Source organism: Ostrinia furnacalis, unplaced genomic scaffold, assembly GCF_004193835.3.
Source record: "Ostrinia furnacalis isolate ACB-3 unplaced genomic scaffold, ASM419383v2 OfSCF0416, whole genome shotgun sequence".
Taxonomy (NCBI): domain Eukaryota; kingdom Metazoa; phylum Arthropoda; class Insecta; order Lepidoptera; family Crambidae; genus Ostrinia; species Ostrinia furnacalis.
In genome coordinates this window covers 335673-351604 of record NW_021130655.1, presented here as the reverse complement: position 1 = coordinate 351604, position 15932 = coordinate 335673, and the positions used below count along the sequence as shown (strand labels likewise).

Below are 15932 nucleotides of genomic sequence, written 5' to 3'. Positions count from 1 at the left end.
TATTGGGACGTGTAAAAGTGCTTTTTAAAAGCCTGTTTGCAAAAATAAATAAGTTTTATGAGTTTTGTTGACGTTCCACCAGCTCGCACTAAGTGTTTCGCCAAATCTTTTATAATACGAACAGCTAGGGACTGGAATTCGCTGCCTGCTGCTGTCTTTCCCGAAGACTATAATCCGGGCGTTTTCAAGGCGAGAGTGAATAGGCACTCACGGGGCAGATATGTACAGTCACGGAATGAAAAGGTCCGTCAGTTTTCAAATTGATTCCTTCAACGAATCACGAGCACATAATAATATTACCTTTTGAAACTATGTTGCAGAATAATCTCGAGTTAGAGAAAATAATCTTTAACTGTTCGTCAGTAAAGTTCAAAATTATTCAGATCAAAGTTTGACGATTTTCTTGTCAAGAAGATTATTATGATTGATAAACTAAAACCTTCTTGTTGGTTCAACCTGCCATTATTATTTCTTTTAAATAAAAAAAAACTATTGTCAATTGGTCAATGTCATCATTGCATTGCACTGATGGGATAGAAAAATAAACAAGCAAAACCTTATTCGTTAGCAAACGTCATATTTATTTAAGTGTTAGCAGCACTGTTTCTTGCACTGTTATGTTGGCAGGTTTGACTCTCACAGCACCTAGTGCAAGCGAAAACCGACACTAAGGTGACGAACCTTTTCATTCCTCGACTGTACCATCCTAGACTGCATCTCACTTAACACCAGGTGCGATTGCGGTCTAATACCCTTGTTCTGCATAAAAAAGAGGTGGAAAACTACATTATTGGAAAGATGTGTCATTTTCTGATGCCTACAGATTTTCCGCAGCCATTTCGCAATAGTACTCGTACCTAATAGACACTACATAAAGTACGTTTATAAGGAAATAATGTTTATTATAATTCGATTATACACCTCGATACGTGTGCATATCGAAGATACTAAACGTAGATAAAGGGTTTATATTAATAATAACAAGATTAAAATGTAAAACCACTTCAGTGGTTGATGTAAGCTTGAAACAAATGTTTGTGAAAAAGCTTAGTGAAGTGATTTTGTTAAAAGTGATAAAAAGAACATTATAGGAATAACTTTTCTTCAAGCTTAATTATATTTTACATGGACTGGGTAAGTACACAATAATACGAGTATCTATTAGTTTACTTTTTCCAAATATTTTTCTTTATTATTGACTGACGTGCGCTACATCTTCTCAGCACTGGCCCATTTATTGTCCCGAAACAGTGGTAGGGTTAATACTGGGACGTGTGAAAGAGCTTTTTAAAAGCCCACTTGCAAAAATTTTATGAGTTTCTTTGATTTTTTTTACTTAAGATTTATGTACCATCCTAGACTGCATCCCACTTAACATCAGGTGCGATTGTGGTCAAAAAACTGCCTTGTTATGCATAAAAAATACTCTGGCTTCTTATTTCTCAAGCAGACCACACTGGCTGGGCTGTTTTAAATAATTTTTAACGTTTATGAGCCAAAATAGTTGTTAAAATTAAGTTATTATTTTTGATTTGATTTGTAGTTTAAACAGGCACGGTAGGTAGGTGGGTACACCACTGAAAAGAACGCTCGTTTTTGTAACTCTACATTTAAAATTTTCGTACCTAATCTGTTATACAAACCTTGTTCTGAAAGTTAATAAATGATTTGATTTTCACGCGTACAAAGTCGTGGGCACAGCTAGTTATACCAGTAATACATATTATTAGTACGAATGGATTAATTAAGCTATTAGTACCTTAATATATTTTAGTTCCTCTTTTAAGACTTTAGACGTCCCCTGCGGCGATTTCTTATGTAAAATTGTACATGTATTGTGTACATATTTGATTGATTAAAGATTAATATCATGATGTGGAAAAATACTTTATTCAAAATACAAAATCAATAATTTTAATAAGATTATGTCTTTTCACAGAATAAATGCAAAATTAATCGATTTACACCGTATCCAGGTAGTGATTGGGTTTTTCATCCACTACTTACACTCTAACAAAGAATTACAAATACAGTGTTTATTTATAACGTTACTCGATTTAACGACAAACTTCTTATAACGTCGACTTTTTTTGGCTTTTTTGGTTTACCTTGTTCTATATCCACACTACCGTGTCACTCCATTTAACGATCACTCTTTATTTAACGTCGTAATATGCTCAGTCCTTCCCGTCCTACTGTACAAACAAAGTAAGATTAAAATCTACTAGTTTTCTCTCCAAAATAAATTAAATAGTAAATACAAACACGTTTTGCCGTGTGGCTTCAGACTAGTTAGAGTAATGGTGCGTCCAGACTGGGCGCACGGGCTCGCGCGGCACGCTAGTCATCCTGCTCACTCTGCTCTTGAGTGAGCAGGATGTTGAGTTTGCCGCGCGAGCCCGTGCGCCTAGTCTGGAAGCACCATAAGAACATTCCTACTCTTCCGGTGGACGTCGTAAGAGGCGACTAATGGACAAATACGCGAACATCAGGCCTCCCCAACCCGTCTGGCCAGCGTGGGGAGTGTAGGCCAAATCCTCCATCTAGCTCAGTGGTTCTTATTAACCGGTGGTCTGCGGACCACTGGTGGTCCCTGGAGGCATTCCAAGTGGTCCACGAAGACATCGTAATAAACAAGTGACTTGACGCAATGAGTCGAGTCAACATAACGCAAGCGGCGCACAGTGGGCGAGAAATCGACCTCCCCTTTCATATAGGATTTTGAAAAAAAAAGTAGTCCCTGACAAGACAGTAATTTAGTAAAATGATCCCTCGTGACTTAAAGGTTAAGAACCACTATCTAGCTAATGCAGTAACTTGTTGCTCCCAGTGGGAATCGAACCCGGGATCTCTGGGTCTAAGAGAGGCTGTGGTCATTCCACTAGGTCATGAGGCAGTTATTGTCTTAGTACATAGGTATTTGTGTTATTTTATAATCGTTTTGGCGTAACTTCAGATAGGATCTAATCATTCACTAGTCATTCCTCGTTATTGATAATTAAAAATTAATCACTGCTACCGAAAACACGTTATCAAAGCCAAATGATAAGGTAATTAGTAGGTAAATAATTTATACACAATCTGTACTAATATTATAAATGCGAAAGTAACTCTGTCTGTCTGTTTGTCTGTCTGTCTGTCTCTCTTTCACGCCTAAACCACTGAACCGATTTTGATGAAATTTGGCATAGAGATAGTTTGAGTCCCGGGAAAGGATATAAGATAGTTTTTTATCCCGGTTTTTGAAACAGGGACGCGCGCGATAAAGTTTTTCTGTGACAGACAAAATTCCACGCGGGTGAAGCCGCGGGCGGAAAGCTAGTACATAATATAATCAAACATGAATCTCAACGTAGGAGTTCAATAGACGTATGTAGAGTCATATAAATGATTATTATAATCCAATAAACGATTTTATCTTGTTATTAATCGCATTAATCAAACCGAACATGTTTCAAGTCTGATTAAGTCGCACTTTTTGTTTTGTCCGGTTGAAAACACAGGTGCGTATTAATTAATAAAGCTTAAAACTCGATTTTTCAAGCTTAGATTTTTTTTATCCACAACGAGGAAGCTCTTGGCCTGTATCTCACCTGATGGTTAGTGACGATCAGGCCGAAGGTGGAAGCGAGCTTCACCCGGAATCCTCAACCACGGAGGAACTGGCTATCTTACCTCTAACTGCCGGAACACAACAATGCTGTTAACATTTGTTGTTATGGCGACAGACTTAGGTAAGATGGTGGTAGCTAGCCAGGCGGACTTAGAACAAGCCCTACCACCAACCAAACCGAACAGAAAAATCTGCTCCCACTGGGAATCGAACCCGGGACCTCTGCGTCTAAAGTAGGTGGTCTTACCAAAATCAAAATTATCTATATTTGTATAGACTAATTAAATTACTTACAAATCTTCAAATGCTCTTAAGGAGTCTATACATGTCTCATTCTTTTTTTGCCCTACCAGCGCGCAGCGCTATATTGACTGCAGCTGAGAAGTGTCGAAAAAAAAATCCGATTTACATTCTAATCAAATCAAATCAAATCAAATCAAATCAAATCAAATCAAATCAAATAAGTTTATTTGCAGAACAAAATGTCATGATAATACAGGTATACAGTATCTGAGTCAGTTCCAATTATGTTCTACCGGGGATTGTACCGGTGTGCAAATGTAATACAATAATAATTGACTGATTAAATTAATTAAAAATATAAAAATTACTACAATTATAATTAAAAACTATAATTAAAAACTATAATTTAAAAAATAAACATTAAAAACTATAATCCATTTTCCCTGTAATCGAATGTTAAAATTTGTTTAACCGCCTCTGTGGTCTAGTGGTAAGACCACCTGCTTCAGATGCAGAGGTCCCGGGTTCGATTCCCAGTGGGGGCAGATTTATCTGTTCGGTTTGGTTGGTGGTAGGGCTTGTTCTAAGTCCGCCTGGCTAGCTACCACCACCTTATTTAAGTCTGTCGCCATAACAACAATGTTAACAGCATTTTTGTGTTCGGGCAGTTAGAGGTAAGATAGCCAGTTCCTCCGTGGTTGAGGATTCCGGGTGAAGCTCGCTTCCACCTTCAGCCTGATCGTCACTTACCATCAGGTTCATACAGGCCAAGAGCTTCCTCGTTGTGGATAAAAAAATACCTCACAGTCCCGAAACAGTGGTACAGAAGAGTTCCAGAACTAATAATGTTTTTATGACTTTTCCAGAAATGTCCAAACACTTCTTACTGCTGCTATTGGCATCAGTATCATCAGCCCAGTTCCTGCCAAACGGGTGTCCGGTGGACATAAACGACTACCTCATCCCGCATGAGACGGACTGCTCGTCGTTCTACAGCTGCAGCCATGGCAACAAGTTTCTGATGCCCTGCCCGGGGGGACTGCATTTTGACCCGGTGTTAAAGGTAAAGAAATCAAGAAATTAGCAAGTAAAATCGGCGGGGGGAAACCGCGTATCTGACTGCATCAGGCAGTCTGCCAAGAGCTTTGGAATGTATTCTGTTAGCTTGTAAGATGTTTGAATAAAAATAAATAAATAAATAAGAGAGATGGCGGGAGATCGTGCGGAGAGTTGTCCCCGCCTCTACAACCGACGTGACCACGACCTCTGCCAAGAGCGAAAAGAATAAGAAAAAAAAATCAATGAAATTCATCATCATCATTCTTTATTTTAGTCTCCACTGAGCACGATCCTCTCTATTTTTTCTATCGGAGGCTTTTCAAATAATCTCAGGAACTACTGGTCCAATTTAAAAAAATATTTTTGTGTTGTACAGTCCATTTTTCGAGGAAGGCTTTAGGCTATATAACAACACCATACAGCCAATAGGGTCGGAGCAGTAAAGAAAAAAAATTCCAAAAGCGAAATATTATCCAACTCTTTTCACGCGTACGAAGTCGCAGGCACAGTTAGTGTAAAAAGGTCTAACGTGAAGCCACAGTTAAGTCAACATAAAATTATGAGATTTTTCAGACTTATCTATAGTTTTTAATTTTATGATTCTTTGTCATAGGTCTGCAACTGGCCGGCTGCAGCTAACTGCGTCCCCGGCACAACTACATCCACAGCCAGTACAACTACAAGTTCAGTAATTACAAATCCAGGATACCTGCCCAATGGCTGTCCGGCAGACTTCAGCAGACATCACCTGTTGCCGCATGAGACAGACTGCTCTCTGTTCTACAGTTGTAGCAATGGGAGGAAAGTACAAATGTCGTGCGCTGGTGGACTACATTTCGACTTTGTTAACCAGGTAGGTATTAGAGCCCTCTTGTAATCCAAATTTCCAGGATCCAGTAATGCAGGGCCTCGCAAAACTGGATCTGCACTATGAATACATAAGCACAGTGTTTGTAATACGAACGGATTGGGTTTTTTTGCGGGACACTGCAAACGGGATGTACCATATACCAAAGCGATCAGAAAATTTTGGCCCCAATGGGCATCGAACCCAGGACCTCGATGTATGTGGTCTTACCACTAGACCACAGAGGCGGCTAATCTACATTGTAATCTAAGCGAAAGGTCATTCACTCATCACGAAATCTCGGAAACTACCAGTGCTAGGAGTCTCGAATTTTGCATGGGGGTTCCTTTTAGAACGTAGGTGCTCACTAAGACGGGATTTTGCAAAATTCAACCCCTAAGGGGGTAAAGCAGTAAGGGGTACAGCCGCTAGTTATAAATGTAATCCATTAGTCTCCACTACCGGTACCGGAAAACGCAGCGTGGGACGTCCACCTACAAGGTGGAAAGACGACATCGTAAAGGTAGCAGGGAAGCGCTGGACGCAGGCCGCTACCAATCGATCAACGTGGAAAGCATTAGTGGAGACCTATGTTCAGCAGTGGACGTCCTATGGCTGAAATGATGATGATGATGATGAAAGGAGGACGACCCTCTCTAATAATTAGAGAGGGTCGTCTCTGTAGCCATTATTAATTAACCAGAGGAAAATGGAGGATCTGGCCTAATCATCTAATCATGCATGTTTCAATTACAGATTTGCGACTGGCCACACAACGTGAACTGCGTGTCAGGCACTACACAATCGACTACAGTCTCAGCAAGCACTACAACTACAGAGACCACTACAACTACAGAGACTACTACAACTACAGTAACGCCTGCTCCAGAGTATCTGCCCAATGGCTGCCCATCCAACTTCAGTATTTATAAACTGCTGCCACACGAAGATGAGTGCAATAAGTTTTATAGCTGCAGCAATGGGAATAAGATATTGATGCATTGCCCTTACCACACGTATTTCGATTTTGAACTGCAGGTAAACAAAAATTTTACTATCTCAAAGTGAGTATAGAACGTTTCATCCTCGAAGACGCGCCCCACCAATTTTTGGTCTCGGTCGCGCGGGGTGCGGGGAGTTAATTTGAAACAAGTAAAGACTCCCATCCCTTAAAAATCAAATAAAATTCATGAGAAGTCTTTTCCACCTTTTTAAACTTGACGAGGTATTATTTGCTTATTTAAACTTAAACTTTAAACTTAAAACTAGGTACTATTCAGCTAGAAATAATAAAAAAAACTATGATTTTGCTCCAATTTGTATTTTTTAAAGCAATAAATATTTTTATTATTACGTTTTTGTTTAAAGGAATGTGAATGGTCACACTTGGTCAACTGCGGACAACAAAACCCAAATGAAACAACTACAACAACAGAACGAGTGACGGATGCTCCTACCACTACAGAACGAGTGACGGATGCTCCTACAACCACAGAACGAGTGACGGATGCCCCTACAACCACAGAAAGAGTGACGGATGCTCCTACAACCACAGAAAGAGTGACGGATGCTCCTACAACCACAGAACTAGTGACGGATGCTCCTACAACCACAGAACTAGTGACCGATGCTCCTACAACCACAGAACTAGTGACGGATGCTCCTACAACCACAGAACTAGTGACGGATGCTCCTACAACCACAGAACGAGNCGCAGCAACACGAGGAAATGTTCAACGGTGTAACGAAAGCAATTGTATTTGATAAATGTCAAATTAATACTGCTAAAATATTTCGATTTATATTTTTGATGCAGCCTACAATTTTCGGCCGCATTCATTGGCGTTGTATAAATTCTATGATGTGAATTTTCTCACTAAGTTTGTTAGATTAGGTATACATTTAGTAACCCATCTTTTTAATAAAATAATCTGGCATGCTTAATTAGATGAAAGAGCTAAGAAGTAGTTAGCTATGTCATTTCTAGTTCTAATGTCTCAAAAGGAAAAAAGAAAACTTATTGAAAACAAACAACGACCGCTTTTCCAGACGATCTCGTGAAAATCCATTTACATTCCAAGAAGGCGTTTATTCAACTTAAGGATAAAAAGAAACAGTGAGACTGAAACTGAAAAACTGTCTGCGGAATGTAGTCAGCGCTGCTAAAAGGAATGAGAAAAAAGGGATGCAGCGATTTTATTATCTGATCCTTTGTTTGCTTTCAGCCACACTTGCAGCAGTGGATGGAATGTATTTAACTGGGTAAATGTCAGCGCTATTAACTTTTAATTTTTCGCATCAGTAAGTTGACTTTTGAACTTTATTCTAGGTACTATGAAGGCTTTAAGTTATATAACATCACCCTACGGTCAATAGGGGCGGAGCAGTAGCGAAAGCTGTTGCAAAAACGGGAAATATTATTCAAACTAAGTATTTTCGCGCGTATTAAGCGTAAGTAATAATATGAAAATAATCTCTAATATAACATACAATTCTAATTCTCGTGTCACAGTGTTTATCAAAACTTGTCTGGAACATTTTAGCCGATTCTTAGGAAATTTCAGTAGGTATTCATGTATATTCAGTGGTTCTGAGAATAGAACGTAAGCTATTTTCATTCCCATATGTGATAAGGGTTTTTCAGTCGCGGGCACAGCTAGTAATAGGTATAGTATATATAAATAGTGAAATGTGAAATTAATTATTGTTCAGTTAATTAAATACTGGTACTATCTAATATTAAGTAATTGAAAGGAAAATTCAAGCTTTAATGGGAAAGTTTCCGGGTTTATTTATTTGAAACTAACTAACCTTTGCACAGAATAGTCCAGTCAATGAATGCTTTAACGACGGTGTAGAGAGAAATCCCTGGAACACAATTTCTGACCTCGGGACTTTATTTAGACTAGTTAGGAGGTGAACATAGTAAAAGTCCCCGCCCTTAGCCCTTGAGCCGGCGGGGAGAGGGGGGTTTAAAGGTACCACTTTTCGGTTTTTCGCTTAATCCTCGGAAACTATGCGTCCTAGTGACATAGCTACTATGAACCAAAACAAGCTTATTCAATTTGCTACAGGTGAGATAGTCAAGTTTTTCTATATCTTGTATAGTTTTTGCGGCATCTGCTCTGTCTGGTCTGGAAGGTCTGTAATATTGGAAATTTTAATTTTGTCTTACATGTTCCCATCAGGAGAAAATGGACTAAATCAACATTAAGCAAACATTATAGACATGCGGGAGCATGTTAAGCCTAGTTCCAGGGAGGGGACTGCATCGTGCGTATAATTAGACGAGCTAATTGGATACACTTTTGACTCCTCATCACTCAAAAAGCACTGTGCATTAACACTTCAAATTAGGCTCATGTGTTGAGACTTGCAAGATAAACATCAGCTTCAAATTTCATAAATATACCTCAAACGGTTATATAGGTATTGACGTTCAAAAATCGACATTTAGGACTCTAAAATCTATCTATCACCTGTGAAATGTTAAAATTTACTGTTTTTTTATTTGTTCCTTTGTATTTACACAACTACCTATCTGGATGCCAAATTTGAACCTTCAAGGTCATCTGGAAGTGGTTAGAATTTGGTCTTATAGGTCAGCCATGTAGATTTTTAGACGTCAATACCTAAAGAACCGTTTGAGGTATATTTATGAAATTTGAAGCTGATGTTTATCTTGCAAGTCTTAACACATGAGCCAAATTTGAAGTGTTAATGCACAGTACTTTTTGAGTGATGAGGAGTCAAAAGTGGCTCCAATTGGTTCGTCTAAATATACACACGGTGCAGTCCCCTCCCTGGAACTAGGCTTAACATGCTCCCGCATGTCTAGAATATTAGCTCAAAGTTGATTTAGTCGATTTTCTCCTGATGGAAACATGTAAGACAAAAATAAAATTTCCAATATTACAGACCTTCTAGAGCAGATGCCGCGAAAACTATACAAGATATAAAAAAACTTGACTATCTCACCTGTAGCAAATTGAATAAGCTTGTTTTGGTTCATAGTAGTCATGTCACTAGGACGCATAGTTTCCGAGGATTAAGCGAAAAACCGAAAAGTGGCACCTTTAAACTCCCCTCTCCCCGCCGGCTCAAGGGCTAAGGGCGGGGACTTTTGCTATGTTCACCTCCTAACTAGTCTAAATAAAGTCCCGAAGTCAAAAATTGTGTTCCACGGATTTCCATCTATAATGCTTTATTGACTGGACTAGAAGGAGAACTCAAGTTATATGGCTCTTACTTACAGTCAATATTTGGGTTAAACAGAAATTTCAGTTCAATTTGATGTTGTTTACGCAGTACTCTATGGGGATATTGGTCATCATTTTCTTGGAAAGCAGCATAATTAAATGTAGGTACATTGTTCGGACCAATATGTTGGAAATGACCCAATGTTGATACCCTTTGACACAAGTTATAATAGAACCTTTTTTATTTATTTACTTATTTTATGGGAAACATACAGTTACTAAACATAAATTTACATAAAAAAGTATTACCTACAACTACCTTATTGACAAAAGAAAATTTGTCAACTAATTAATAAATGGAGCGACTGCAAATACATATCATCAGACGCTCGCAATTAGTTGCCATAGCCACAAGACAAATCTCGGACATACTCGTACTAATTCTAACATACTTAGTACGAGAGCCCACGACCAAAATTTTTGTCTCATAGCAATACGGCCAAAACCGCATCAAATCGATAGATACGATTATCCTGAACTCGAAAATACCAATATCAGACATTTTCCGCGTAGCGTTTGATCTGACCGAATTTTCAAAATTGTCAAAGAATTTTACCGAACTGCATCATAGCAATATGTCTGATTTGCAGACTATAGTTGAATGATANACCGACTGTCTTTTTTTTTGACACAGCAGAAATGGCCTCCCACTCAGTTGCTACACTTTCGACCGTTACTACACACCTAGTCGGGTTCAGAATCATACAATCTAACGATTTTATAGGGTTTTTGCCGTATTGCTATGACACATGGTTTTGGTCGTGGGCTCTCGTACTATAGGTATTGGTCGCTCAACGAGAGTTGAGGCCGTCCGCGTCAACACAATCAACAATTTGTACTGTACGCTGTCTGCGCTCATGCGCTGACGTCTCGCGTAGTCGGACTGACAAGTGCTTTAGTAGTCGGACGGACTGGCCGACTCAAGATCTAAGGAACGCGTATTCGAACCCCCTGCCCGCTCGACTATTTTCGTTAACCCACTCGTCGTAACACATGCTTATTTAGCTTACCACGAGGGCTTAACGGGACTATTAGTAATTAGTGTATTTTTTTTCTAAACTACATTTTACGAATAAAATAAAGAGACACGGGTCTCAACGCGACGTTTTTATATGAGTTACATTATAATATCCTCAAGAATTATGCTCATATGCTGCAAGTTTTTGCTTGAATGCTTTAAAAATACGCCTCCAGAAACCTTTTAAACGAGAAAATACCTGCAAACCCAGCTATAACTGAATTTATCGGAAGTCTGCCACTCGATTTACCAAAGGTCTGATTTATGAGCTTCATATTCGATGATTTATGGACTTAGCTCGCCGTCTACACATTTCTGTTAAACCTCCTTGAATTAGTGAAAACAATTGCTGCAAAACTAATTTAATTAGTGAGGCGAACTGTAACAAATGGTTTCATATGCTTGACCCAGGGCCGGACCGTGAGCTTAGGAGGCCCTTTTTGAAAATGCATGAAACTGCATACTCACCAGCCCAGGGAGCGCATGAGTTATGTGGGGCTCTCCTCGCCTGAAGGACAAGGCCCCACTAAAAACCAGTCGGGTCCCTCTGGTCGCGCTTAGTAGGGCAGCATACGAGTTGGAGAATCGTTCGCATGCATGCCCCCACGCAAAGACCGCAGCCTCACTCTACAGATCCTTTCAGTGGGGCCTTTGCTCCAAAGCGCGTGGGGATTCCGCGCGCACTTCGGGCCTCAGTGTTAGGTAGCGGACGCCCCCGCGTCCTCCATGAGGAAGTTTTCGGGAGCCCTTGACTAATATTAGTTACTTAGGGGCCCACCTATTATACTTTTTCGCATTATGGTCTATTTTTGACTTTGGCTTGGCTGGGGCCCTTGAATCCACGGGGCCCTGGGCTGTAGCCCAGAAATCCATTTGGTAAATCCAGCCCTGTTTGAACCCTTTGAAGTTACTCTAACTATGAATGCACTTTCGCTTGAATAAACATATAATAAATGACTTCTCAACCTTCTTCAGGTTAAATTTTCTGGTGTAAACGCCGTACGGTGTACCTGAAAAGATGAAAATCATTGTTAGTAGGTACCAATAAAAAGAACAAATTATTATACTACTAATTAAGCTAATGGGACTATTAATAATTTGGGCAATACAAATTGCTAATAATCTTTAAAAAAAAAAACTACAAAAAACTAAAAAATAAAAAACTACACAAATATTTCATTTTAATTGGTTTACTAAATATTAATAGTCTGTGGAGGAACAGTATATTATTATGTGGTCGCGATCCTCATCGAGGAAGAAGTAAGTGAGAGAAGACTAAATATTTAAATTCAACCAATCAAAACTAAATGTAGTTATTCTTGAGACTGAAACAAGTTTTAAGTGCTTTGCAGGTCTCATTACCCGATTGCACCAGAAGGAGGGTTATGTTTTTAGGTATTGCAGAACGAAGCTCAAAACTTAAAGTGAAGCTTTTGATTGTTTGAATTTCAATACTTAGACTAAATGTAATTGAGCAACTATTTTTTTATGTAGGTAGTTTAAATTTCTTCTCACTAGATCCATAACAAAAAGTTGTATCTAATGAGAAAAATATTCTCCTCAGATCCATTTGTAGCGACTAGGAGTAATGGTGTATCAAATGATAAATAACTTCTCATTAGATCCACGGTGGATCTAGTTGGAAAATAAAATCTCAGTAGATCCATAATGGATCTAGTTAATGGATCTTATGAGATAGATCGATCATATAAGTAACTCAAGACTGACATTGAATAAGAAACTCATAAAACGCATTTCTTTTTGTAATTAGGCTTTTAAAAAGCACTTTTACACGTCTCCAGTATTAACCCTACCACTGCTTAGGAACAATAAATGGGCCAGTGCTGAGAAGAAGCATCGCAAGAAACTCAGTCACTATTGTCAGCCTCTTTTTCAAGGGTTTACAGCTTGGTAATTCATCTAAGGTTTACAGTATTTAATCCAGTTTCCAGCGTTGTTTCGTATGTATCTTGAATAGTAAATTGAGACAAAATTGTAGTTTTCTGGAAAGTAAAAGACATTTCATACAATCAAAGCTTGATTCAGCAAATTGACATCAAATTACACGACTGATAGAGTTATTTCAGTCGAGAACACTGAAGTAAATTGTAACAAGGCCAATGACGTAATAAATTTAAGGCATTGCGAGAAACCTAATTTAAATTAGGTACGACTTATCTCTACGTCATTTACTTCATGTAGTCTACCTTTCTCTTTCCAAAAATTTGTGTTTATACAGTCACGATAAAGTGTAATATGAAAATAGGTGAAACTAAACCTAGGTATTTTTATCGACAAAAAAGTGGTCAAAAATATTTTGAGTTTTTTTTTAAATTTCTTATAGTTTTTTTTTCTTCCGGTTACTTATTGTAAAGAAAACGTAATAACTTTTGAACTAAGAGGTATATCCTGATAAAATAAAAACAGTAATAATGCTAAATAACATGCAATACTAAAAAAACACATGAAATACTCAGAAAATGCCAACAAATAATAAAAAATTATACTTTTTCAAAAAAATCTGCTTTTAAATTCGTGTTTTTTTTGTTATTTGATAAATTTCTCCAAAAAATGCCCCTATAACAGGTGGTTTTTAAACTGAGAACTGTATAAATTGAATTGAATCTTCTTCTATGTGTAAAAACGAAAGGTTTATTGACAGACTCATTCATCACGAAATCTCAGAAACTACAAGTGCTAGGAGTCTCAAATTTTGCATGGTCCTTTTAATAACGTAGATGCTCACTAAGACGGGATTTTGCAAAATTCAATCCCTAAGGGGGTAAAGCGGGATCCACGTGTACGAAGTCGCTAGTTACTTATAACTACGTAATATTCAATTATAAGTCGGTAAAATAACTAAAATTTTGAAATCAATCCTCTCTGCAATTTTAAGCCAAATTATACTTAATTAATATTATTTTTTCTCGTATTATCCTTAATTTCAGGAAAGATCCTCATAAAAGCGATATTATTCGCCTAATGTTTCCTCCACAAAATATAAAAAGCCCTCTATAAATTAATTTTAATTGGTTTAGTAATTAGTGTAAGAACATAAAAGTTAGAAAAATATAGAGTTGCTTCTACATCTTTATGTATATCACACATGGGTTTCACCACCTTATTTTTACCGTAATAATAACAAATAACGGTGTTTTTTGTAAGGAGTTTGATAGATTTTTGACGTTTGTCAAAGTTAAAATAAGATGGTGCAACTCAGCCATAAGAGATGGACCTAGTTAAACAGGGTATAAGTTTTTTAATTGATAAAATAATATTCAAACAAAAATGATTGCTTCTACTGCTCAAATATAACAACTTTTTCCATGGAACTAAATTTCAAATATAAAATAATAGTTTTACATACTAATTGTCATCAGCAATGAATAATTTATTATGGGGGCCAGCATTTTTTTTTTCATTTCATATTGGTCCTGTAGGAAAGGTACTTAGTTGTATTTGAATAGAATCAACCCATTTGATGAAGTATAAAAATTACGCCCTGTATTATGTCTGTTTATCCTTTCGTATTTTGTGACAAACGATCTGCTATAGCCATATTCATGCTCCCATTTATCAGTTGATCCATCTGGCATGCGACAGTTACACGTTTGAGCCTGGGAATTGATTTTCCACATGGGTTTCCACAAGATGCTGAAAGAAAATAGTCTTGTAAATGATTGTGATGGAGACAAAACGGTTGTTTGTTTAGTGTTAGGTTTTGTGACGTAAGCAAATAAGATTTCACATTAAATAGTGGATAATTAAAGGACATCGCACATTTTCCAACGGAAAGGGATCGTAACCGTATCAACTCGAAGCGGCCAGAATAATCTTTGTATGAAACTTCATACTGTAACACACACTTATCCGCACCGTAAGGTAAACGTCTCGCCTCGCAATTGACTGCGCGCGAAAGGCGATACGTTCCCTTTCCGAGTTGATAAGTTTGCTCTGAGCTTAATAATTACCATAGAAGACAAGCTGTCTTTAATCAAGTCGGCCTCGACGTGTATTGCCAACATCAAAAAAAGAAGAAGAAGAACGAGTTGTTGATCATCAACAAAAGGCGAATGATTTTTTATGTAATTTCAGCAAGTATCAATCAAGTTCAATGAATTTCCCTTATCGCAGCATCGAGTTCTGGCCCGTTCATATTTCCATTAATCAGGGGCGTGCGACGGTGGAGATACTTAAACCGGCGAGTCTAATAAATTGATGGAAGTAAGGGTTCGTTCCCAAGGCAATCCTGCCAGGATCCCAGGATCCAGTAATGCAGGGTCCTGCAGAACTTTACTGATATTGTGCTTCATTCGTTCGTTTCAGCCGAATGATGTCCACTGTTGGACGAAGGCCTCGCCCAAGGTTTTCCACAATTAACGGTCCTGCGCTGCCCGCATCCAGTCCCTCCCGCGACCTTTACCAGATCGGCCCCATAGTAGGAGGCCTGCCCACTCTACGTCTTCCAGCCCGTGTTCGTAACTCGAGAACTTTTCTGCCCCAACGGCAATCGTCTCTACGAGCTATGTGCCCCACTCCTTTAAAGGTTGGAGACTCTCCACTCGAAGTTGTTGACAATTGTGTATACCTGGGACAAACAGTCCAGGTAGGTCCAACTTCGAGAAAGAAGTCAATCGTCGAATCCTATTCGGCTGGGCAGCGTTCAGGAAGCTATGTACTATCCCAAAATAAATACATAAATACATTAGCCTGTAGGTCGTGTAAACACTTATTTGTGTGTTTGAAATTAGGATTACAAATTCGAACGGATCAATTTTTTGTGGGACACTGCAAAGGGGATGTTCGTGTGAACCTTAATATTAAGACACGTAGGTATACTAAACGGCATCCTGCAAAAAATGGGGTGTCTCCATGGGATCAAGCCCTAATGGG

General features: G+C 38.4%; 1 protein-coding gene across 1 annotated transcript in view; it reads left to right on the top strand.

Moving 5' to 3' along the window:
* The first annotated feature begins 940 nt into the window (after positions 1–940).
* Positions 941–15932, top strand: part of LOC114364222 (mucin-2) — a 63968-nt gene continuing 48976 nt past the window's right edge. The window contains exons 1-5 of the mRNA XM_028320288.1: positions 941–1134; positions 4723–4919; positions 5529–5768; positions 6519–6800; positions 7131–7473. Coding sequence (XP_028176089.1) covers positions 4725–4919; positions 5529–5768; positions 6519–6800; positions 7131–7473 — 1060 coding nt within the window. The 5' untranslated portion in view covers positions 941–1134; positions 4723–4724. The remainder of the gene's footprint in view (positions 1135–4722; positions 4920–5528; positions 5769–6518; positions 6801–7130; positions 7474–15932) is intronic.